This window comes from Lampetra fluviatilis, chromosome 11, assembly GCF_964198595.1.
Source record: "Lampetra fluviatilis chromosome 11, kcLamFluv1.1, whole genome shotgun sequence".
Lineage (NCBI taxonomy): Eukaryota > Metazoa > Chordata > Hyperoartia > Petromyzontiformes > Petromyzontidae > Lampetra > Lampetra fluviatilis.
This window is the reverse complement of record NC_136285.1, coordinates 14,093,701-14,120,303: the sequence shown is the minus strand read 5'-3', so window position 1 is coordinate 14,120,303 and position 26,603 is coordinate 14,093,701. Positions and strand designations below refer to the sequence as shown.

Sequence of the window (26,603 nt, the reverse complement as noted above, 5' to 3'; positions counted from 1 at the left end):
AAAGAGGGCGTCTCTCTCGAAGGTTCTGCCCCTCCACCCCTGAGTGGCTCGCTCACATGACGGCTATGGACATGGGACACAGATCGGCGTCTCACGGCCGCCGGTGCGGCTGCTCGCACGCCGCGGGGTGGCCTAGCCCGACGGCGAGGAGTGTAATATCGAAAATCGCTGTCGTATGCATCATCGGGGGTGGGTTGTCGTAACGTGTTTAGCGTTGTCATGAAGTGGGTTAAAAAAGCATTACCGGAGCTATTGGGCAGGGAAACCCAATTGTGCCAAAGTATATATCGGGAGCAACGTGGGGCCAGCCATACCTGCAACAACAGAAACAATGCCAATCACAAGTGGATTTACTGGCGGCTTGGCAGGCTCAGCTGATAGTCGAGGAGTCTGTCTCCTGCCGGCGTCTCTGGGATTTACAAACGGAAAGGCGATGGCTTAGGACGACGTCAGGGGCCGACCCGCTGTGTCAAGACAGCGCTGCGTCGAAAACCTACAGCCGCGCTCGTGGTTAGGGTGGCCGATGGGGGGGTGGGAGGGGGTGCAGTGGGGGGGGGGGTGTAGTGAGAGGGGGGGTGTACTGCCATGGGTGGGGGTGCAACGATGCGTCTCTTGTAAACGAAGGAAAAAATCGCCGCACAAATTCAAATTGAACTTCGTACGTCGTCGTCAACGCGACTGGGTTCACAAGCGTCGCGCGCTCGGTGGGACGAGATCAGTGAATTTGAATTGCGACGTGGAGCCGTGGCCACATTTGTCGAGCGAAGTGCGGTGGCAAGCAGCAGCAGCAGCAGCGGCAGCAGCGACAGCGGTGGCCGTGATAACGTGTGCTCTTGATCATCGCGCGAGGTATAACGGCGGTGGTGCACCGGGCACGTACAACATTGTTTCAAGGTTGCTGACCCAGACAGAGCGAAGTGAAACACGTGTTTGTGTGTGTGAGAGCGATTCGATTCCCATTCACGGCCAACATCAGTGACGATTATCTGAACCAGTCCTGGGCCTCCCGTAGGTCGACTCAGCCTTAAATGAGTACCTGGTGCGGTATATAAACATCGCCATTAAAGAGACAAAGGCGGCCGGGCGTGGTGTTAGCCAGCCACCCGCTCGTGTACCGGCTTTAATAGGTGCTCGCTAACAGCACTTGCCCCAACAGCCTGCTAACTTTACCCAGGGGGGGAGGGGGGGGTTATCTTTGAGTGGTGGCTACATGGACGAGCGCAACGTGGGACAATGAAGTGGGGTCCATGATGGAGGGGCCGCGCTTTGGCGTACCAGGCGCCCCACGTGACCGCAGCTGCGTGGAGTGGAGGCGCCGAGCAGACACTGGAGGGACGTGCGGTCAGGGGAGGCAGGGCAGGCAGAGCCTCAAGTGTCATACTCCAATGAAAATAGCTGTTACGAAAAGTAAAAAAAAAAATCTAATAAAAATTAAGATTTTTCCACTGATCTGTGTTAAAAATGTAATTTTTCTGTACGATTCCAATCATTTTTATAGTCAAAATCGCCAAATTTGCGGAGCTCCGCTGCAAATACAGGAATAGACGTTAGGTGAGGCAGTGACGAGCTCAGCCTCCCCTCTGCGCAACCCATCAGTAACTGGATGGAGCGTGGGCAATAAGCGCGTGCCTGTTACTATCTCAGTATGTCACCAATGTAATGTTTGTAGACCCCTTCCATACTCCAGGTAACTTATTTCACGTATGTGCATAAAGATATTTAGGCTCGCTGGTCTCGTCATGAAATTGCAATGAAAAAGCACCAGGGGAGGCAGCTATCACATCTGCCTCACTGAGGGGGACGTGTCTAACACGCCCCCTCAGTGAGGCCACGCCCCCTCAGTGAAGACACGCCCCCCTCAGTGTGTGAATCTGGCTCTGACCCGAGCCAGTGCCTCCCCAGCCATTGACCTGACCGCACGTCACAGGGACACCGCCATCAGGGAGATGGAGCGGCGATGGGGTTAGCGCGCACGCGGGGAGCGACGAGACATTCGCGTGGGTGCGAGTCGCCCTTTATTCAGGCCGGGAATGCGATCACCCCATCGGGACGCAAGGGTGCCCCTCTGGGTTACACATATAACAATTTAAGAATACAATATTTAGAAAACGTAACAAAAGTAGACTCGATTAGACGCAACGGTGTGAATTTGGCTCCGTAGAAAAATGGTAGCTTGCACTCGCGATTATGAATAAATACAGATATTTAAATTGTATAAATAAACCAGGGATGGAGACGATGCAGTGAGACGTTCATCGAGCGGTGGATAGATCATGGCTGACGACGACGACGACGACGATTATGTGCGAGTGTTACCGCGGAGATAGCAAAGCCGTGCCCCGTGCGTGGCACGCCCGGGGTCAGATGGATTTGGTGGCTCTTGAACTGTGGCAGCTTTAACATTTTAAAACGTCGGTCATTATTTCGCCGTTATTTACCGCGACTCTATTACCGCCTCTAAATAATGCAGCAGCCTGGGGGTGGGGGGGTGGCTCCGCTTTGCAAGCGTCCATTCGGGTCACTGACCCCGAGTGACGGCAGAGTGAAGGCCGTGTCTTTGGCTAAATCCAGATGGTGATGGTGAGCGAGGGATGGATTTTTAATCTCTTCCAAATATATTTTCGATATTTTTTCGTTACGTTTTACCCCCTGTGATTGTACTCCCTGGCGCGCTATGGGTATTAGATCACGGGACGGCGAATCCGTTCGGAAAATTTGCGGAGCAGTGCAACCCAGGGTGTCCAAGAACGGCTGTCCAAGAGATTTGCACAGAAATTTCGTAGACAAAGAATCTGTTTATCTAAATGAGCTCAAGCCTCCCGTAAAATCAGGCGACTTGTGTGTGGGCGACCCACCACTCTGAATCCCTCCCCACCACCACCCCCCACTCTGAAACCCTCCCCACCATCTCCCCACCACCCCCCACTCTGAATCCCTCCCCTCTCCCTACCACCTCACCATAAACGCAGAATCAGCGTCGAGGCCCTGGTGTAGCCACTTCCTCTCTCTCCTCGTCTCTCCTGACCTCTTGGTCCTTCTTCTCAGATCCCTCTCCATCCCTTTCCTCTTATTCCCCATTCCCACTCGACCCTCCCTCCTGTTTTCTTCCTTATTATTTTCACACACATCGCACCCCTGACTCCTACCCCCCCACCCGTGGTGTGCCGCGGGTACAACGTTGCTCGTAACGAGAGAAGTGAGCGCTTAAGATGGCACTGCCATCCGTGTATGCGACTGCACCCAACGAACGCCGCGAAATCCATACGCACACACAGAGGCGCATCGATTCAGGCGTTCCCAACCAATGGCTGCTGAGTGTTGACACGTGTGGATGGATCCCGGAGCGCCCGAAGGAAATCCACGCTTGGCGTAGGGGGCATCCCCCTCCTATCGCGGAGTTCTTTCATCGCAAGGCCCGTGGGCCGCTGGCGGCCTCCTGGTGGATTTTAGTGCGGCCACTGATGTGCGGCCGCACGACAATACGCAAAAGGTGAAAACATCCCCCATCATCATCATCGTGCTGCTGTCAAACCCCCGATGGTTTCAAATGTGTGGCGGCCCTCACACTGCTGTTATCTTATCAGCGAAAGTGCCCCCCCCCCCCGCTCTGAAAACGAGTGAAGATCACTGATCTACGGCATACAGATGGGACAGATGATTTTGGGTCACATTTGCTGTACCGTCTTCCCCTGGCGAGCCATGCAGGGCACCTCCTCGACGCCCACGGGGAGATTCACAGCGTGATCCACCAACCCTCGCGGCTGCTGGTGCTGCCTCCTGCTTGCTGGATCACAGGCAGCCACGTGCAGCAGTACAGCCACCACCACCACCACCGTCACCACCGTCACCACCGTCACCACCACCATCGTCACCACCACCACCACCGTTACTGTCACCATCACCACCGTCACCACCACCACCGTCACCACCACCACCACCGTCACCACCACCACCTGTGGACTCTGACCTGTCCACAAATAGTGGCGCACATCACGTCACAGCTAAACTTATATAATTCTTAGAACTGCGATTTAGTAACGTTGAGTACAAACGCAAACTTGTACGCATGCATGTTGAACTTCTTTCACACCGTACGTAGCCACCCGCGCTAATCAGAGGTGCGAAGTTTAACTCAATGGCATTGTGTAGGGTTATTTTGTGACCGAGCTGAGATCATCAGCACGCTCGCACTCGACAGCCTTGTGCCACCTTTTGTTCGGCACGATGTCCGACGTTTCGCTCTACATCCGTCATCAATACGCAGAACATCCCGATGAAAAAAATAACACATCTGAGAGTCTGTACAGCCCAATGGCGAAAACCTCTGCAGGAATTGTTGAGAACATTGTAGAACACGGGTGGCCGAAATCCCAGATTCCAACCCAGGCTCCCAGTGGAGCAATGCGAGCTTTGTGTGTATCTCTGACCCCATGGAGCCACCTCTGGTCGTAGCTGACATTTCTTATCTGTTGCTGCGATGGATGTGTGGGGATGCTGCCCTGGCCTTGCGTGTCAATGTTCTCGGTGTATCAGTGGCGGCTCCTGCTAAATCTCTCAGGGGGGGCAAATGTCTGGATGATTGATAAGGATAAGGTCCACCCATGCAATGGATAAATTAACAGCTTAAGCATGTAAAGGCAACTTCACTTCTTTAATATTAATGAAAAATAAAGTGACTCTTACAATACATCTTGTTTGTTTCTATACTCACTATTAAAACAAACCACTCAAGTTTATTTTATTAAAGATTCCACTAGGTGGCGACAAATTATATTGTTGGATGAAACGTGCTTTCGTATGATGACGTAAGCACGTATGATGACGTAAGCACGTTAGGGCGAGCCCTCCCGGAAGCCATAGAGAATGCATTGCAGCGCCCCCGTTCGAAAAAAAACATCTTTGAATGTAAGTCTATGGGGCCACTCGGGGCGATTCTCAGCTGGAGGGAAATCGCCCAAAAAGAGGCGGTACTCCACAGAACGTAGCATGACGCTGATTGGACTATATCCAGAGGCACAGTGACGGCTCGCGTGACTCTGTGGTTGAATGACATTGGTGGTGCGTCGCCCAATCGCCCTAATGAAGAAACCGCCCCTGCGGTGTATGCAACACGCGCTCAGATAGCTGCTGCAGTTCGCTTTGTGTGACCAACAAACGATGCGAGGTGGGGGAGCGACAGGAAGTGAGGGAGGGGCGGCGCGGAGGAAATCCTCGCCATTCTGTAAACCGGCGCTTCGAGAGTGTTTGCAAAAAGGTCTGTTTTTGATAAATTACAACCCAAGGCTGGCACGGTTGTCGGCCACGCTTTCTGCAAAAAAAAAGTTTCGGAGCTCGGGGTTTTTCGGTCCTCTGTCCTCAGATGTGGGCGCCACGGTGGCGAGATGTTTACTATTTCGCTTGGTATGCAGGAGGTCGTGGGTTCAATCCCGAGCATGACTCCTGTTGTATATGAGGAGTTTGTGCGTTCAATCTCCCCGTGGACGCGTGGATGTTTCTCCGGGGTCCTCCGGTTTTTTAATCTCCACATTTAGAAACGTGCGTTCAGAGTATTCGGCTGCCGTTAATGCCCACGTGATGATGACAATCCACTTCGTTGAGCTGTCATATGTGATAAGGTCGTTTCTGAAAAAAATATCTTTACTGCTCAGTGTGCCTTACGTTGTAAAATAAAACAATAGTTTAGTGTTTTAGCTTTATTTGGAACGCTCTACCTGACCGCTTAGATTATTCCATTTAGAAATAACATTAAACTATACTTATTGTCTAGGATATGCGAGGTAAAGTAGAGATGACTAAATTTCGATTTAAAGCTTTCGTGACTGCAGGGATTCATCTTCTTGGTTCTTTCGGTAAAGTACGTGACTTTACCGAAAGAACCAAGAAGATAGAGATGACTTTTTTTCTGTATGACACTCTGAAGCCATTCACGTGGATGTGTTGCCTGGAAGTGCTGTAGGGCTCTCCGATGCGTGTTTACGTTGTGGCGCGTGTCGGTCGACATGGTGTGCCACGTGGAGCGAAACGTCGGACATCGTGCCAAGCAACGGCACGCGGCACGAGCGGACAACGTCGCCGAGCGATATTATTCATTGTTACTTTTGTAAACGATCTTCGCAGAGTAAATGTAACTCGAGAACTATTAAAATTTCACGATAATTTACGAGTTTACGGGAATGGCAAATATTTGTGTGTGTGAAACTTGCACACACACACACGCGCGCGCAGTAAATACGCGGCTCGCTCATTTATATAAAAAAACATAAATAGGGTATATTAAAAGTTCTGTTTGCTATTAGTGACGCGTTGTATAACAGCACCCAGTCACTTGCACGTCTCCCTGAGAAAACCCTCGCAACCAAACGGTGGGGAGCGAGTGACCAAAAACTTCGTTCCCCAAAATAAAACCGCCTCGAATTTTTACACTGACGCCTCTGTTGTGTCGCCCCCCCCCTCCACTACATTAACAACAACAACAACAACAAAAATCCATCGGCTCAATCGCGGCCGCTGTCGAGTGGCGGTCGCAGATCGCTGCGAAAATGCCTCTGGGTGCGCGTGGGCGTTCTTTTTTTTTGGAAGCTGAAAATAAACACAAATCCTCACCCTCCCCCCCGTCCCAGGTTTCCCTGCCGAGTTGGTACGCGCCACCATTTGACTCGACAAAAGAATGCGGAGTGAAGATTGGGAGGCGCAGAGCGGAGCGTGGCTTTACCGGGGAGGCTCCGGCAATAGCGCCACTCGCCATTGGCTGTAAGGAACTCGCGGGCACGGTGAGTTGATGATGATGATGCTTTTCGCGTCTTGTTTGTTCGGCTCTTTGAGCAACAAATGGGTCGTGCGTTGCTCCCGCTGCTGCTGCTGTTGCTGCTACTGCTTTGTCCACTGATGAATCCCGTGCGCCTTCAGTTTCCATTCTAGTTGTGAGTACTCAGTAAACAATGTCAACGTTGGTTCAACGTTGACATGTGGCTGGAACCGTTGCACGAACGTTGCCCCGACGTTTGGCCCCTGCGTTCCATGTTTACTGGGTGGAGAGGAGGATGATGATGATGATGTCTAAAAGTCGCCTGTACAGTGTAAGGATCGCCTTGGCTCGGCTTGGCATCCGAATGCACATTGCTTGTGAAGCCGACTCGTTGAATCGCGCGCGCGCGCTCCCCGTATGGCCGGCGTCCCCGTGTTGGACATTCGCTCTCGTGTTGCTTCCCGTGTCCGCTTAAAGTGGCACCGTTGACAGGCCCGCCCGCCCGCCCGCTGTAAGTTTTAGCTGCCTCGAAGATTGTAATTCGACGTTTTTTAATTGAGCGTCCCTATTATTACGGAGGGGGAGGGGGGGTGTTCTCGTTCGTTAAACGAGGTTGTGGCCGTGCAGGTTTTTGAATCGCTCCATTAATCCAGACCCAATTAGACCTCGCGAAATGCGAATGTGACCTTTGATGACAGGAGCCTCCCACCAGGGAGAGGCAGCTCCAAGCATAAGAGGGATAATTCACGTTGTGCGTTTTTTTAATCATGTCCTTATTCGCGCTCAGATGCGACGAGAATGCACGTGATGCGTCTTCAGTTATCATCACGGTGGTGAGATGTTAACTACCTCGCCTGGCATACAGGAGGTCGTGCGTTCGATCCCGACCCTGATGCCTGTTGTATATTTAGAGTTTGCATGTTTCTCTCCCCGTGGTCGCGTGAGGTTTTCTCAGTTTTTTTCCCCTCCACGTTCAGAAACATACTCTTCAGAGTATTTGGCTGCTATAACTGTCCACGCGATAAGCCACTTCGTTGAGCTATCATTTGTGACCAGGTCCCTTCTGAAAAGAGAGATATACAGCTCAGTATGGCCTTACCTGCTAAAAAAGAAAAAATTGTCATTCGCCATGTTCTACCCTCTGTTGGACGAAAGCCTCCCCGTGTTATGTCACCGTGGTTACTGCAATGCCACGATGCGTCTCACCGCTGCACGCTAAGCTCATCCCATCGCGCACAACACGCTCGTGGTGGGTCGTGCTCGCGTGCGCTCTCCCTCCTTCAGCTGCCGTTCCGTCCTCGGTCTCGTTGCCGTCCCCTTCTCCTCCCGACGCGTGCAGCCCAAAGCCGCGCTTTGACTTTCATGCAAACTCCAACGAGCCGTCGCTGATTTTGTTCCATTGTAGGAACTCGCGCGCGTGCCGTTTTTTGTTTTGTTGCAACGCCCCAGCGTACTGCATAAGCGGAGTGAACGTTTTCATTTCCACCGCTACATTAAGAAGATAAAGAAGAAACCACGCGAACACCCGTGTAGGTTCAGTATTCACGTTCAGAGCGGTAATGTTTTCACACCGCGGCGCGTTTCTTCACCGGACCGAAATAACATTGCCCCCCCCTCCTCTCTCTCTCGTCGCCCACCCCTTTGTTTGCTGGCACCGGCAGATGTGGTATTGTTGTGCTGGGCGTTGTCCCGGACTTCGCGTGGGTTTGGCGTCGCTCTCGGCCTGGTGTTACCCGCGATCCTCGCGCAGTCAATCGACGCCAATCATTCATTGTGCGGTAGCGATGGATCGCACAAAAACCACGGCATGCCGGGGCAACGCACGCCCTTCATTAGAGCTCTCACCCCCGTGGCAGTCGACGTTGAGCCTCCCTAGTCTCGCCACAGTTTCAATTTCCACGCGATGCAATTATCATCTATCATCATCATTGTCACACCGATCGTCGACTGCCATGATGCGTCCACTCCTGGATGAAGAACTTCCCAGGCTGTCGCCGTTGCTCGCGGTCTTGCCCACACGCGAGCTGATTGTGTCGCTCCATCTCCACGTGGGATTTCATCTCCATGCACACAGTCTGAAGAAAAGTGAGCAGAGAAGTGTGCAGGGAGACAGCTGCACGCTGAGAGACAGAAAGAGGATCACGTAGATTGGATAACATATGCGTGGCACAGACATCCAATTTGCTGCTAGGAAATTAAGTGTGCATGGGTAGGACACGTCTCTGGATGTGTGACGATGGTCAGTGGTCGAGACTAATCATGGAATGGCAACCAACGGTGGGAATATATGGTGGAGAGGACCTCCGCCCACGGAAATGGAGCGATTAAATCGGCTCACGTGCAGGAAACAGACGGGTTGTTGCATAGCTGGACCGTGAGAGATGGTGACGGGTTCGCGGAAGCCTTCATCTAGCATTGGGTAGATGATGGCTGATGAAGAATGCCTTAAACATGAAACATTCTTCTCTGTCTTCTCCACTGTTGGAACAATGCGTTCATGTCACTTCAAAGAGGTCGGTTAACCTTCATAAAAAATAACAGTCTAGAAAAAACGGGAGGACTGCATTTTTCACGGGACATGAAACCAGACGTCCAATGAGATTCTGGGCTCTGGAGACCCAACATCCGTCTGTGTGGACGAGGTCACCGCATGCTGACAGGTGGATATCATAAATATCTGTCGTAAAAACAATTGGCGCAAGGGCCCGGGCGACTGACATGCACACAGAGAGAGAGAGAGCGGATCACACAAAACGAACGAGTTAATGACTTCCGCTGATAGACGCGCCCGTTCGCCGTGAGGTTGTGTGGGCGGCCGCACGGTAATCACATCGGGTCATTATCCAGATGTAACCGCTGACAAACCAGTGGCATACTTATTGAGTGCGCAGGCGTAAGGTGCGCGTCACCACCGCGCTGGGGTCCATGGGCCATGGGGGCCCAGGTGCCGGGCTCTGAAAGAGGGGTGGGAATTCAGACAGAGGGGGTTCGGGGGGGGGGCTATTTCATTCCTCGCATGAGGGCTCATGCCAACCACGCTACGCCGTTGTTGACACAAAATGTGTTTTACCACGGTTGCTATAAAATCCTGGAATTACAGGGCCCATTTTGGCCAACGTTTGCAGCACAATCGATAGCCAGTGTGCTACGTTTGCTACACCTTGTCATTCCAGGTGGGTGGTTGTTCTCAGCGCTGGACCATTTGTAAATCACGCACAGCAAATAGAAAGATCCCCCGTGTCGCCTTAACAGACTGTTGGGGCAAATGCTGTTAGCGAGCACCTACGAAGGTCGGCATGGCGCGCAAGTAGGTGGGTGGCCAACACCACGCCTGGCCACCTTTGCCTCCCCATTGCTGATGTTTACACACTGTACTCGGTACTCAGTTAAGGCCGAGTCGACCAAGGAGAGGCCCAGGACAAGTCCAGACGCCACTCAATGCTGACGTTACCCATGGCCGGGAATCCAATTATGGTGCTCAAGTTCGTAGGGCAGCGTGCCGATTGTTACAGAGGTTCACGGTTAGAATCCGAAATGCGGCCCCGAATAATACTGCGGATGAATTAAACCATTACATACGCAACGTCTGTGTCACGGTGTATGATAAAGGGCCCATTACGTAATTTGAAAAGAGCAGGCCGCTGTGTGAAGATGATCCAATTTAGCCAAATTTGAAAAATATAAAAGTACACGCAAATAACTTAATTGGGAAGCGCATCTCAATTGTGGGTCCCTCCTGTGAAAACTTGGCAGGAACGTCCTGAAAAAAATAGTCGTGAAGACTCAGTGAGGCTATCCTGGATAATTAAGCGTAAATAATGAGTACTAATTACACATAGGTACACGGACTCGCATACACACTCTGTAGTTTAGAGTTTATAGCTCGGCTAGCCCATGAGACTCATGTTTCTCTTGCAATGGAGACCTGGATGGCAAACAACAATGTACAGCACAAAACACAATTTCAGTAAAAGCAAACACCATGCTTATGAAAATAAATAACAAACATAAAAAAGCAGGCCAGAAAATGCTCGCCAAAAACAATGAAATAAGCACGTGTCCAAGAACAATTAAACAAACGTTTATTTTGCTAAACATTTAACACAAAAACATGGAAAAGCTTCAGAGCTCTGATAGAGCACCAACCACCGGAGCCAACCGGGCGACTTGCAGCGTTGAAGCCAACGACGCTGCTACGTTTGAAAAGTAATAATAATAGATTTCGATTTAAAGCTTTCGTGACTGCAGGGATTCATCTTGGTTCTTTCGGTAAAGTCACGTAGAATGGAAATTATAAAATAATAAAAATAAAACATAATAAAATAATTTTCACGACGTTTCGGCCACAATGCAAGCAGCCGTCCTCAGGTGGAGAACATGTCTGTCGAGAAGACTGTCATTCAGACACCGTCCACTTTCCCTGCCGTCGCCTGGAGGGCACTGAGAATGAGAGGCGGTGTGCAATCAGAGACGCGTGCTTTCTCGAGTTTTGGGCGTTGGCCCCCCTTCCTGCACAGGCTCGCGGTTCGAACCCAGTGGCCGCACTGGTTAATGCTGCGGCGTGAACCAACAAATACGCCGCCGTCTGCTTCACGTCGGATGTTAAAGGGTCCCGTGACATGAAAGTGATTAAAATAGAATAGACCGCGTGCGCCGGCAAAATGGTCCAAAATTTCCGCGCAAACGTCTTTATTGGGTAAGATCACAGGGAAACGTGGCCCCATTAGTGGCAGACTATTGGCCATCTGTGAAGCATACAGTAGCAGCTGCGTGATCACCTTCCATGCGATATGAATGGAGCGAAGCCCAGCTGTAACACATTTATTTGCTTAATTGATTTTGTTTGCCCAGGAAAATGTTTCTTGGCAATTTTTGTCTTACCCAGCTGCTTTTGGGATCTGAGGGCAGCGTTATGAAATCGAGCGCCGATTAGCAGTCGCGACCACTTTCATTCTCGCGTGCAATTTCAATTTCCTTCCCACGAAATTGTGCGGATGGCGTGCAGCGATTGTGTGACAGCGGTCCACACACTGCACTGTGACTCCGGTGACATGAGTTTGATTCCTAACCACGGCTAACGCCAGGGGGTGAGTGATGTGAGCTGGTTGAGGCCTCCCGCCCTCCACCTTCATGAACCCGCACGAAGAAGTATGGTCAAACATCCCTCCACCATTGACACGGTGTGTGGGGAGGCTTACGAAGCGAGCAATAACTTGGCAAAGTGGCATCATCGCGATCGTATTGCGCGATAAGCATGGCTCAAGCACCCAATGTACGAAATTGTTATGGACCAATCAGTTTCAAAGACAATGCATATATTATAATCAGAGCATCTTTTTTGTTTACACGTTCACCACAAGTACTCTGTGTGTGGTTAATGCAGACAGGACTCCTTGAAAAGGGATTCTGTTTGGTGTTTTAACATCTCGACACCTGTTTTATTGCCAGAAAAGGGTCAAACCTTATATTGTTATATTTTAATACTGGCAGGAAAGGTCCCATATTGAAATGGTTATTATTAAAGTGCTGTAAGTTATTCATATTATGCAATTGACAGATATTCAGGAATGTAGCTGACCACAGCAAATACCCGGACAGTGCAATATTGGTTTAGCTTACAGTGATGACATTAGCCTTTGTGTGCCTCGAAGACCAACCTCGGGCTCTTGGCGACGCAGAATCTCGCGCAACAGCCTCACGTCGGGCGCGCGTGAAGAGAGAGAGAGGGGGCGGGGTAAGCGGTGTGGTCGGCAGTGGACCTGGTGCAAGGAATGAAATGAGATCCTTTGTCTGCCTGCTCTGCCCCTGCTGTCTCGATAGCCTAGTACCCGAGCCTCCTCTGGCCTATGAGCCCCAGTGCTGCATCAGAACCGACACACTCCATCGCTATGTACGTATGTGTACGTTGAACTTTTTTCGCACCGTACGTAGCCAACCATGCTAATCGGAGGCGCTATGCCGCTGGGCGAGGTGACAGAGAGATTAGGGAAATTAATGATTAATGGAAGAGCGGAGAAAGCTGCCCAAATGTGAATTATCTCTGCTCTCTATTTAAATCAGCTGAAGCCTCCCGTAATCCACGTGACATCTGCATGGCCACCCCCACTCTGAACGCCTCCTCTCTCCCTGGCGCCGCCCACTGAGAAAACAGACTCCACTTCTCCGTGCAGCAGCAGCAACAGCAGCAACAGCAGCAAGGGTCGATGCCTTGTGTAGCCCCTCCCTCCCCATCCTCGTCTCTCCTGCTGCCGTTTCTCCATCTTCCCTTGGCGTCCCACGGGTAAAAAAACGAGTTGCAGTCACCTGCAGAATTCTGTCGATGCTTAGAGCGCGCTCCAAGTGCTTTAATGGAAGTGCGCTGAGCCATCTGTCGCCTGCACTCTGTTTGTAAGCACCCACTGCACGAGGGTCACCTTCATCAGGCACGACAAGATGCATTTCCTTGAAGAAGATAAGTAAAATGACGTGCGGTAATTAGCTCTCGGTCAATAATGCTGCTCATGCTTAAGATTAAAGTAATTATGAATTACCTTGTAATTAGATCAGAGAATACACAAATAAGCGTTGTGTTTCCTGCTCTGGTGAAAATGAGCAGAAAACCGTAATTCTAGATTAATGGCTTTGAATGGGAATTTCCTGTGGTGAAAAGTGCCGATGATCTTGTTAAGCTGAAATGGGAGACATTGGCTGCTAATTAATTGCTTGGATTCGAATCCATCTTCAATACCAGTTTGGTAATGATGCCCATGTCAAAAGCTTTTCGTGACTTGGACGAAAAAAACCCCGGGATATGAAACTACTAAATTATCAGGTCTTAAGAGTTACGAATATTGTTGTGATTGTCAAGTGTTGGACATTCCTCGCAGTGGCCGGGCGGGTGGGAAGGTGGGAAGGTGCTGCCCTGTAGCGAGTGGTCTCAGCTGTAGTCAACCCAGTATTTCATACACGTACGTGCGTAAATTCAGAGCGCTTGGTCGATCCACTGCTGGATTAGAGTCACTCCATGCCATGCGAGTCATCGAGGTATTTGACCACACGTTAGCACTGTAGTTAGTCCCAATTTGTGACGGCGGAGAACATATGGGTGCAGTATAACGACGGATTTTTTGTGAACTGCCATCTGCTGCCCACAGCGTGTGTCCGCGGCCTGTAGCGACCTGGCATACACGCCGCTGGCTACATCATCCGGCCACAGCCCTGCGTTAGCTTCTGGCTTCCGACGAGATTGGGCACAGCGCAGCTGATTTCGTCGGAGGCGTGTGTGTCGCGTCCGTTAATGTCGCCATTGAGAGCGGAGGCCACCCTGCTTCTCTCCCACTCCGTGCATCGTTAGCATGTTTAGAGTTGTCGCTCGCCGTTTAGAAAAGAGAATCATATATCGATGACTTGAAAAGAAACGAAAAATATCCCGCCAAATTTTTGTCCCCAATTTGTCCCGATCGATGTCCTGTCACTAGACAAAAAAAAATCAAATCGGATATTCTGTTGCCTGTTGCAAAGCGGCGCAATCTTACCCCCGCCCCCGCCATGTGAGGGCAGTCCATGGAAGCGGATATCACAGAACTACTTCTGAAGGTCCCTTCAAGTGATCTCTGGTCCACACAGTAGGAGGCAGCACTTGCTGACCCGCTCGAGAGTGATGTTCGTCGCATTACAGGCCCCATCATCCGGCAGCGGATGCGACACGGCGGCTCTATGGGTATGCGCGTGCTCGTCATGCTGCAAATCTTTAGACGGCAAAAGTTACACCCAGCAGTGCTGCGGTGCGCTAACGAAGCTCCGCGGGAGGCAGCGGTAAATTCAGGAGTGATTTTGTTCTTTTGGTTATAAACGGGGGGGAGGGGGGGTTGAGGGGGATGCTGGAGGGGGGTGAGTCACTGGATCTCAGCTCTAAGAGTGAGAAAGACGGTCGTGGTGGAACAGCGGCGACGGGGTTTTTATTCATTGACTGGTGGAATGATTTAGGGCTCCGCTTTCATGTGGCTCGACAGCGACTTTTTTGTTCCCCCCCCCCGCCGCCCCCAAGTCGGCATGGAAAGTTTCTTTTGTTGAAGAGCGTTTGGTAAAGAGCGCGGCAGCCACCATCAAAAAATAAATCATTGCTCCGTGCTTGAAGGTTTGTGTTGTTTTTTTTCTTCGCCCGAGGACATTATTAACACGCACCGAAAATGTTTCCATCGTGACTTGTCACGAGGCTCAGGGCGCATGGTGGCATCGCGGGGCAGCGCCAGCCTCCCCCAGCCAAGGGGGGCAGACTTTTTATTTATTTATTTACGCGGCAGGCGCCGAATTACGCTCCCCGCGATGAGTTCCTCGGGGTCGTGCCGCGTGTTGTTCGGCACGAAGCCCCCGCGTTTTGCTCTGGGTGCTGTGACCTTCTTTCTGGAACGGAGCTACGTAGAGGTCCCCTGCGGCTTCGAGTCATACGGAGACCCATAGACGTGAATAGAAACCCATATGCAGTACGGGACTCGGATGGAGACCCACAGACTCGTAGACAAAAAAATGAACACATTTGTCAATAACGTTGTTGTGCAATGGCTCTTCCTCTGAGCTCATAGTCCATGTATGGATGTTGAACTTATTTCGCACCGCACTTAGACTACCGTGCTAATCGGAGGTAATAGGAGGCCAGAGATGTAGAAGTGGCTCCTGGCTGTGATTCAACCGCGTTCTCGAGTGCGGTGAGTTGATACCGCTGCGCAGATTGCAGCGGGTCGTGCTGCATCACATCTCTCGGTTGTGTCATTGGGCAACGCCCGCGTGTTGTCCGACATGATGCGTTGGAGTTTCCCACCACGGAGATTTTCCCACTTGTGGATAGTTTTTTTTATTTTCTCTTTGTTTAAGTAGGAAAACTCTGGATCTCTTCGGTAAAATCCCGGCTCCCCGTTAAACCGACGCCGCGATGTGTGGCCACAAGTTTCGGGCAGGAGGCGCGCGACTCTTGAAGCGCGGCGGGGCGCCGTCGGCAGCGAAGAAATAACTCGCGACAAAGACTCGCTTGGGAGCTATTGCGGAGCGGCTAACGAGAACACGCATTGTTTATTGGCGAGGTTTTGTTGTTGTTGTTGTTGTTGTTTTTCCGTACAAATCACATTGCGGCGTCATTAAGGCTTTACAGCGGGACAGACGCTTCAAGGTCTCCTGCAGCAACGGCCACGGGGCGGGGGGGTGGGGGGCAAAGTGTGCGGTCGTCATCATCATCACCGGCCGTGATCTATCCGCTGCTGGATGGAGGCATTCCGAAGCTGACGCCTTCTCGGCGATGCGCTCACCTATCCTCTGCTCTGCACTCCAATCGTTTTAGTTTTAAATTGTTTGTCGTCGTAACGTTCGGACACACACCTCTACTGGACGTCTGCGAAAAAGAGCTTCATAGCTCATCGGATTTCTCTAGGAAAAATAAATATTCTGATTCTCACGATCCTGCCATGATACAATAACATATCCAGCTTCTGCACACGCGGTGATTTCATTGCTCCATCTCCGCGGACGGCGGTCTCTTGGAATGCGTTCCCTGATTTGGCTGCCACTCCATCCTTCGTCTCGATCCGCGGCCACCCACCCCCCTCCTGGCGACGTGTCCTGTTCAAGCGCGCTTCTATTGCCAGCCTACGGAAGCGTTCCACTCGCTTGTCCTTGGTCTTCTCCTTCCTCTCAGTGCACAATCCCAAGCGTGGCCCTTCTCCCTGCTGCTTTGCGCGGCTCTTTCCAGCTCCCTTTGGCCTGCGCGCGCTGCGAGATGGACTCGACTTCGACTTCGGCTCGCTCGCTGTTTGGAAGGCCGTTACATAATGTCCTTTCACGCGCGCGCCAACAGCCTTTCCACGTGTTTACACTGATAGCAGCCGTGCGTAAATCTCCCAAATATCATGTGCCTTTCAAACGGTTCCTCCCCGAGCCTCCGAGCCATTGTGTGTTCAGCGGTCTGTCTTGCCCTGCTGCCCGGTTTATCTGAGAAGGAAGGGAACATTCCACTAAACAAACAAGCGGAATGATCATCCCTATTGTGGTTGTATTTCTCAAAACATTTCAATCTCGGGATTCTCCTCCTCGACCCCCCCCACTCCACCCCACGCGTAAGGGATGGTGGCCCCCCGCAGGATCCCGAGCGACGCGGTGGCAAGATGTTAACTACATCGCCTGGCACACAGGAGGTTGTGGGTTCGATCCCGACCCTGACGCCTGCTGTATACTTGGAGTTTGCGTGTCTCTCTCTCCCCGTGGTCGCGTGGATTTATCAACCGGGTCCTCCGATTTCCCCCTCCACATTAAGAAACACGCGTTTTCGAGGATTTGGCAGCTATACATTTCCACACGATAAGCCACCTCGTTGAGCTGTCATTTGTGTCCAGTGTTGCTTCTAAAAAAGAGCTACATAGCTCAGTGGGCCTTACCTGGTCAAATTAAAACAAATTTAAACGTTTTGTGAGCGCGGTCAGCGAAACTCGTGGCAGTTTGAGGAGTGAGCCACCGGTGTTTGTCTAATCTCAGAGTTTAGTGGTGTCGACATGGACAGTGTCTACAAATATTATTTGGTGGGGGGAGCTGAAGTTACATTTGGGGTGTGCCGAAAAATGTGCAAATAATTAAAAAAAATTTGTCAAATAACCCGAACACTTATTTTTGCATATCATGGGTTCACCACCCCATCAGATCTAAACTAAACTATTGTTTTTTTTTATTTGACCAGGTAAGCCCCACTGAGCTATGTAACTCTTTTTTGAGAGGCGACCTGGCCACAAATGATCGCTCAACGAAGTGTCTCATCGCGTGGAAATGTAGAGCAGCCAAACACTCGGAGATGACCACGCGGCTCCGCTCAGCCGCTGACCTTGCACCCTCGTTCTCTCTAATTTTTGGACATCGGTTGTTCAAAGAAATTCAACTGCGTTGGTTCACCGGTTGCGGCACTGAACCACGTGCGTGCGTTCGTTTGTTCGCTCGCTCGGGGGGTGGGCCACCTTTTTCCACTCTCTTCGCCGAGTCCGGCTTGGGAGAGGTTTGTTTGTCTTCATCTTCTTCTGCTGCGTCCGTCGCCCTGTCCACGCACCGAACCTCCGCGCGGCATAACCCGGGAGAAGCGAACGGCGCAGCGCTTTTGGGTGGCACGGCCGCGCGCGGCCACCGCGGAAAGACCACCCCGTCGTGTTGCGGTCAAACACGTCAGGGCATCGCCACCATAATGGGGCCCTTTTCCCGTTCACTGAATGCCTTGATGTGAATTGACGGTAAATATTTGCAAACTTGAAAGGATGTAAATGGATGTGTGTGACCTATACAAAACCCATTTACTTTTGTCATTTTTGTGTTTTTTTCTTCTTCCCATTTTCTTATTTCTGTCCCGTCCGTAGCTCTTTACCGCGTTGTTATTGTATGCCTCCTGCGTATGCACAACGGAGAACGTAACTGGTGCTGCACGTGTTAACAATTAACTACATTCCTTCTTAACATATGGAGAGCCACGGCGGTTAATCACACGCTCACAATGCTTCGCTTATTTTCCGACCGCACACGATCGCTGTTTGCGTTGACGAAATTGCATCCAGCGAAAACCAGAATTCGGTCCAAAAAAAAACGTTACACCGTATATAATACCGCTTTATGTAAATAAAACGCGGCATAGTATTTAATTTTCCAGTGCTTTGCAAGTGCACCTTTGTGTTCCGAATGGCTTCGGAACAAAGACGATAGCTGCAGGCCGTGGTGTACATTGTTTCAGTTGGCCAAGTGGCTGCGCGATGGTGTAATGGTTATTAATAACATTCAATGCGTCTCTGTAATTGCTGGGAGTACTTTATAAGGTAAACAATATCGGGTGAATAGCACGTTACGGGTGTGCGTTCACGTAACCACTCCGTACGTGATTGTCGATGTGGGGCGAAGCGGGGGTGAGCATCGCCCGGCGACGCGACTTTGATGCCCGCTCACCACCGGCGTGGTGAAGTATGGTCAAACAATGTCCGACGCGACCGGGGTGGCTTCGTTTAGCGGCGGTGTTGACAATTGACTGCGACTCGTTTTGTACGCATCGTATTGCTGAGGACCGATGCTGATCACAATGTGATTTGGTAGTCTAAGCGGTCACTTGCCGCTGAGCGAATCTTCTTTCAATCAAAGGTTTGATCCCCGCTACGTATTCCTCCTGGTGCGTGGTGGGGGGGTGTAGGTGTTTTGCGGCGACTCATAACGATTGTTGGGTGCGCGCTGTCAAATGGAATATTGGAGACCCCTGGCATCACACGCGCGTAGGTCACCGTGTGCCCGATTCAAAGCCCCCCCCAAGCATCGAATGTTGAAAGAAAGAAAAACAAAAAAAGATCTATTTGCAAATAAATTATTAAAAACAAGCTGCCAAGCCGGTGGAGTAAGGGAGCCTCCGCGGGCGCTCGGCGCTTTGTGCGCGGCAAAGCACTGGACGCCCGAACAATGAGAGCGATTTGCAGGAGTTGCGTCTCATCGCTGAAACGACGACACCAACCTGAGCACCATGTTGCTCAGCGATCGGTGTAGAAGTTTGCTCGCTTATTGTGAAGGTGCGAAGTGGGCTTTAGACGGTGGGTCGGATGAAATGACATATTTTTGGTGCGTGTCAATGAGTACCCCCGTTGTACATACGCGGGCCTTGATCGTTCCACTGCTGGATGGAAGCCGTGAGGTCATGGCCGGGCAGCGTGAGTCCGTGTCCGTGGGGAGCCGAGAGGCTGGGACACTTCTCCACCATCACGGTGGTGGGGAACTCGTCTGTGGAGGAGGAGTTGTCATCTCGGAATGTTTACGTCAGGAAATGTGTCTCCTTGGGTTTGTACGACATCGGCACGGGATGTAACGACGCATCGATGAATATGAGTCATTGGGCTCACAATGCATCCGTCGGATTGTACGCGTGAGGATCATTGTTATATATTTGGATATTTTTCAACGAATTGACGTGAACCCCTCCAGCGACTACATTCGATGACAACGTTCAACAAAAGTGAGTCTTCAACCACAGCATATGTAGCCAACCGATTGGCACGGTTGGCTAGGTACGGCGCGTAAGAAGTTCAACATAATACACATGCGTACATACGAACCCCAAACTGACGACGGTCCACCGAATTGCGTCGTTTGCGAATCGTTACGCAGACGACGGCGATCCTGCAGAACGCCGACGTCGTCACTGAACCCACGAGTGGCTCAAACGCCTCCCTCTCCCCACCTCCACGCTCCCTGCTATCGCTGCGGAGAGGGAAACGCTCCCGGCCCTGCCGGACGTGATGACAACCATCCAACGGCAGTCACCTCCCACCCAACCCCCAAAAAATGAGAACGGCGTCTGCCGTGCCAAGTTTGACGAAGGTGACGGAACGCTCACGACAGCGTGTGTGTGTGTCCGCCTGTGTGTGTGTGCGCGCGCGTGTGTGTCCGCGTGTGTGCGCGTGTGTGTGTGTCGGCGTGTGTGCGCGTGTGGAGCGGTTAGGGCGCTACTCTGCGAACCTGGCGACGCGCGTTAGATTCTCGCTCACGGCCAACACCAGTGACGATTATCTGAACCGGTCCTGCCCCCCCCCCCCCTAGGTCGACTCAGCCTCAAATGAGTACCCGGTGGGGTGTGTGAAAACATCGCCACTGGGGAGACAAAGGCGGCCGGGCGTGGTGTTGGCCACCCACCCCATTCGTCTGCCGTAGTACCGGTCTTCGTAGGTGCTCGGTAACAGCACTTGCCCCAACGGTCTGGTCGGGTTATATGGGGGGATCTTTGTCTTTGTTTTGTGTGTGAGTGCGGTTCTCATCTGCCCTGGACGCAGGGTCGGATTAAGGCACGGGGGCTTTAGTGGTTGCAGCCCAGGGGCTTCCGCCAGCTGGAGCGCCTCCAGAGATTGAAGTGAAAAGTTGTTTCGGTTGTGAATCTTGAATTTTATTTGTTGTTAGCATTGTACAAATAAATTTTATTTTTCTTTAACTTTGTTTTCCTTTTGAAAATATTACTGGGGGCCTCACAGTACCTGTAACCCAGTGGCCTACACAATCCTAACCCGGCCCTGCCTGGCCGGGTCGTCTCAGGCGCAGTGGCCGCAGAAGTTGAGTGAAAATATCTCGAGTGAACCTCTTTTGTAACCCTCGTTAGTAACGCAGGGCGTCTTACATGCAGCACTGCGTTGGCAGTCCGCGCGGTGTTGCTTGCCTGCTGATGCCAATCGCATGTTTTTCAAATGTATTGCAGTTACATTTTGGCGAATAATAATAGTAAAGTGTAGTTATTTATAACCCTTTGTCGATCCACTGATGGATGAGGGCCTCTTGCACCCTGTGCGAGTTGCGGTGATTGTCTGGCCATACTTCACCACGCTGGCGTTTAGATCGGTGAGGCCGCTTACGGCAGCCGGGACCGGTTTAGACATCACTCGCCACTGATGTTACCCGTGGCCTGGAATAGAAGCCGGGTATCTGTCTTCAAAGCGCAGCGCGCTAACCTCTGCGCCACCGCTCCACGCTGCGTCGCTATGCCGACCGGTGCGTGAACACAACAAAAAAAACCCACATTTTGTTTGCGCTTTCCAGCAACCGTTGAAGGAAGAAAATTTGAAAAGTGAAAGACCCGAACGTGGCCACGTTAGGGACGGAGAGAGGGAGGGATGGAGCGAGTGTGGGTCGGGGGGGCGTGTGGTGATGCCGCGAGAGGAGAGTTGCTCACAGACCCAGCGCCTCGCTCTCTCTCGCAGACCCAGCGCCTCGCTCTCTCTCGCAGACCCACATTACACGCCGCTCTGCGCCAACGGGGACCGCCTCTCTGGGGAGGGGAGGGGGAGGGGTAATAGCTCAACTTCAAATAGCTCCTGATCCCCACACCCAGACATCTCGACCGAGCCGCCCCATATGTCCTCGGATAGAATAGCTCGGAGCCGGCGCAAGGCAGCTGTTCGGAGACCCGAGGGGTTCGGAGGTGATGGGCACTTTAACTCCACGATTTGTGAGTTAGAATCCCAAATTATCGGACGGCCTTAGAGTCCGGTAAGTCCTTAATCCCGATTCTCGTCTGTCGGCCGTGCCCCGAGGGTGATCGGAGCCTTGCATTGTACGTAGCTTAGCCGAAGGTCTCCCCTAGTCTCGTTATTGTTATGCGCCTTGATCTATCTACTGCTGGATGAAGGCCTCCGTGATCCGTAGCCCTCCATCGCGATCCCTGTGATGCCACGATCCATCTCACTCCTGCACGAGCGGATCTAGCCGCTCCGTCTCCACGGAGGACGTCCTCTCGAGCGCGCTGTATCCATTGGCTGCCGTGCCGTCGCCAGATTCCCGCGTCTAGCCGTCATTCCTCCTCGTGTCGCGTCCTAATTAGCATCTCACTCGATCTGTCTCTCGGTGACACTTCCAATCGTGCTTGTGAGACTTTCTGTTTTCTTCCACCTTGTCTGCCAGTGCCCATGTTTGGGATGCGACGCGCGCGGACTGTGAGCGCTCTTCCCTGGCCAAGTTGAGATGCCGCTTGTCAGCGTTGAAGTCGGCTTTCTGGAATCCCTCAAGCCCTTCTCTTGATCTCTCTCTCTCTCTCCACCCGTTCATTCGAATCCCCATGCGCCATCAGTAATCGCCCGAGGTACACCTCTTCGCTCGTGCGTTGTCCAGCCGCATCCCGTCAATTATTGAAGCGGGCTTCGCAAACCCATTTCAGTGCGTGACTTTCGTTTTTACCCCGGTATCTCCCTGCCTGCGAGACACAATATCTACTCGCAACACCAGCGCCGTCGTCGTGGTTGTCATCAGCAGCGGTACCCCTGAAAGCTCAGCCCCCTCCTTCTAAATTCTTACAGTCGAGTAAAACAAATGTTGTTGCGATATTGAACCGGTGGTGTTTCCTATTCGAAGTTTGCCAGCTCTGCACCACACCTGTAGCCACATACACGCGTGACTCGAGCTTCGTGATTAGTTGCTGCTGGCTTAGATCATCGACAAGGTGGAATGCCAATGCTCAGCTCTATACCTCTGCCACCTGGGAGAGGGCCAACAGAATCCAGCTTTCACGTGGGGGCAAACATAGCCCATTGGTTTGGTCAAAAATGTTGTTCTCTTTTCAACATCCACCGGGTTTGCTGACAAAAAAAACCAAACCAATCTGGCGAAATTTGCCCATGGGGGTGACAACTCGCTTTGACTGGCGAATGCGAACGTTGCCCGTGACACGCGTACGGGGCGAGCGCAGGAGCAGAATGCACGACAGAGAACAGCGGAGCGAATCGTCACTCGTTCTGTTCAGCCCGTTTGACGTTGGTCTAACGTTGAGCGAACGTTCGCTGCGTCGTGCCCCCCCCCCACCACTAGCCCCACCTCGTTGTTAAATAGCCGCACACGACAGGGCTGGCAATAGGCAGGAGCAATGAGGCCAGCAACAAACAGCACCGTTGAACGTGCAATAGATACGGGTAGACAGACACGTTCCTTGAATTGAGAGCGGCTGTTGCGAGATCTTGGGGAGTAGAGGCGATGGGAGGGATCCCTGTGTGGAGCTGTGTGAGGGCACACGCAGCAAGAGAAGCATTGTCACATGCAGTGTGGCGGTGGTGGAACACGGTGAGTGGTTGGGTGAGGGTGTGAATTAGTGGGTGGGTGAGTGCGTGCGTGCCTGAATGCGTTGTGGTGTCGCTGGTGGTTCAGCACGGAGTATGGGACGAGACGAAACAGTCAGTGCCTGATAGACGGTGTCCTCAACACCGGTGGAGGAATCAAGGAGCGAACTTCAGGGGCACATTATTAACCAGGGGTAGTGGTCGCAGTCGTGGCACCGATAGACGAGTGATAAGGAGGCGATTGACCGTGCCGCTGAGCGAGTGGCCCGGGCGGATCGGTGCGTTTCCATCGGAGCCGGGTCGGTGTTGACCGACGCGAAACGCGAGTCTCGATCGGCGGAGTCTCTCCCCCCCCTCTCCCCTCCGGCGTCGGCGAGATTCGATCGCCCGCTGCCCGCCAGCCACCACCGCCACCGCCGCTGCTCGGAAGCGTTCCGATCGTCGATAACCACAGAGCGTTCGCCCCTCGGGCGTGAAGTGGCCAAACTCACAATGCTCTTTGTTTTCCAGGGGGCCGCTCGCCGCCGCCGCCACACGCGAGACGCCGCCCCGCGGACTTGGGCTCGATTCCACGAGCGGCATTGTTTCCCCACGACGCCGGCTGCCTGCTGGAGTGGGCGGCTCCACGTACGGGGGCCTCCGCGGGAGCTCTTCGCGTAACTGCTCGGCTCGCCGGGGTGCCTCGGAAGGCGTCCGGGGAGAAATGTCGAGAGGGCTCTGCCTGCCCCGTGGCGGCGTGGAGCGGGCGGCGTGAGGCGGGCGTGGGTTCGAGGGGATCGTCGTTGGGGGTTTGGGAGCGGCAAGCCCGCGTGTCCTGGTGTCGTCGTGTTATCGTTGTCGTTCGTTGAAGCCGTGGACAATTTGAATCGCTGAGGATTCGTCTTTGTTGTGTTTTGGTTGGGAAAATCAAGAGAATGAAGAAAATCAGAGAACTTTCAAACGCCAAATGAAATTGCTGCCGTTGATTTTTTTGAAGAATCAAAGACAAACATCATCATCGTAATTCGTCATTACAAAATCTCACGTTAAAACAACAACGCACACACGCACGCTCCTACGGAGGCCACGGGGAACCCAAAGTCCGACTGCGCTATTTTAACGAGCGACAAGCGAGCGAGCCCCGATGGCCGCCAACAACGGCTCGGAGGCCCTGTCTCCGAGGTCGGATGGCTCGGATGGCGGGCAATTCGGCTGCTCCCTCATGGAGCTGCGCTCCCTCATGGAGCTCCGCGGTGAGACCGCCCTCCACGACATCCAGCAGAAGTACACGGACGTGCCGGGGCTGTGCCGCCGTCTCAAGACCTCGCCCACCGACGGTACGTGCGCTCACGGGGCCGCCCGTTCTCAAGCGCCGCGGGGTTTGCGGACCCGGCACGCTCGCCGACAAACAACAACAAAAACAAATTCCGTCGCATCAACTTCGGTGCTGAGCTTCATTTGGCTGAATTCTATCTCTGAAAATGACACGTTGGTGCGGTGCCGTGCGAAGGACATTACTCTCCGTGGGTCAGAGGTCACTTGAAGGGATCTCAATGGTAGCTCTGCGATATCCAATTCCGCGGGCCGCTCGCTAACACGACGTCTCGCACTGCACTACGATACCTCCTAATGGGTGCTTTCATTTCGTAACTTGACACCGATAGCGTAGTGGGGATGACATCGGGAATATGAGCAACGTTAATAAAAAACACATCAGCCGTGGCCTACAGTGTTGTGTCTCTTCTGCCACATCGCTTCCTTGTCGCCCGGGAAAGGGGGCCAGATAGACCAGCGGTTGTTGCATTTTATACCTCCGGTAATAGTCAAGATTATAATAATGTCCTTTGTTTATCCGAGGAAGCCTCGCCATGCAGTGTATTAGGATTTGGAGAGCGTCGAAATGCGACTGCATCTCAATAACGTCCTGGAAAAACGTTGAGATTTGTGCATCGCACGGGAAAATAAGAGGAGGCATCTTTCAGGAGAGAGAGACAGTAATGGGCAGCAGAGAAAAGAGGAAGGCCCTCACTGGAAAATTGTAGAGCAGACTGTCATTTCTGGCAGTGGGCCGCCTTAACGGGAGTCGAAGGTCAAAGCAGTTTGCCGTTCAGTTGAGCCTGGCAGAGCACCCGTCTCCTATTTGCAGCCATCAACCGGTGGTGGAAATTCCACATTCCTTCGGTGGGGGTGAGTCTATCCACAGGACAAGTGTTTCTGGCTTCTCCACCCCAGAAGGACGAGGGAAAGGCAAGCTGTCGAGGCCGAATGGTTCACGCAATCCAGCTGCCTCCGGTCCGAGCTGCTGATTAATCGCGGGCGGCCGAAACCTGAATTGGACCCCTGGATCTCAGCGGTGTTGTGCTTAGTGCTGTGACCTCTGAACCACGACCGCAGCACACACTCTATTTCATGAAAAATATCTACATGTGCTTATCCCTTAATTTTTCCTTTCATCCCGGCTCATCCCATGTTAGTGCGCAACGCCGGATTACTTTGTGCTCCTGATGCATCTCTTTATGAAACAGATTTTTGGCGATTTAATTCTGCCCTCTGTGTCTCTGCATTCAGACGGAGTCTCAATGTGGGGCCTCCCCTGGAGTTTCTGTCATGGGTTTTTAAAATGCAATTCGTGACGGCAATAAATATTGCAGTTTTACTAATAACTGCCAAGGATACCGCTGTGGTGTAAAACTTGAGCGCGCTGGACTTGCAATCCAGGTGTCTCCCGGCGTGGCAGTTGAAACAACGGAGAACGTTTCTCGAATCCCCCCTCCGTGTGGTGGGGTAAAGTGTGGGTACCCGCACCTCTTCCAAGACGTACTGGCCAGCGTGAAAGAGGAGGCCAAGTACCCACTAGAGGGGCTCCCTGTCGTGGCGGCCCATTCCGCCAGCAATGGCGTGAGCGGGCACTTGCAGGGCTGCGCCTCCGTGTTCTCGGTCTTGAAGCGTTCTGCTTGAATCGACGGAATTGGCTCTGCCCGTCGTGTTTACAGCGACGTTGCGCAACAATATAAACGCGGTTATTTCCACGAGTCTCTGCTGTGCGCACCGCCTCATCCCACACCACCACTCCATGCCATAACCCCACTCCACCACCTCGTGGCACCTCCCCGTGACATCGTCTCATCACGAAGTGCCATCACCCCGTGCCACCTCGTCGTGCCACCACCCCGTGCCATCACCCCGTCCGTGCCAACATCTCATCAGGACACTTTACCACCCCTTGCCATCACTCCGTGCCACCTCCCCGTGCCACCGTCTCATCACGACCCCTCCCCCTCCTTCCGCCCCCCGGTGCCATCGTGCCGTTGCTGCTGCGGCGGCCA

General features: G+C 52.5%; 1 protein-coding gene across 8 annotated transcripts in view; it reads left to right on the top strand.

Annotated features, from left to right (window-relative positions):
- Positions 1-26,603, top strand: part of LOC144934851 (plasma membrane calcium-transporting ATPase 3-like) — a 93,883-nt gene that overhangs the window by 14,683 nt on the left and 52,597 nt on the right. For 4 of the 8 annotated variants that reach the window (XM_078861069.1, XM_078861075.1, XM_078861068.1 and 1 more), the window contains exons 2-3: positions 6,621-6,770; positions 23,809-24,614. In XM_078861069.1, the coding sequence (XP_078717195.1) occupies positions 24,422-24,614 (193 nt within the window). In that variant the 5' untranslated portion in view covers positions 6,621-6,770; positions 23,809-24,421. Of the gene's footprint in view, positions 1-6,620; positions 6,771-21,654; positions 21,743-23,808; positions 24,615-26,603 lie in introns of those variants that run through there. The other 4 variants (XM_078861072.1, XM_078861070.1, XM_078861073.1 and 1 more) reach the window with 3 other exon arrangements.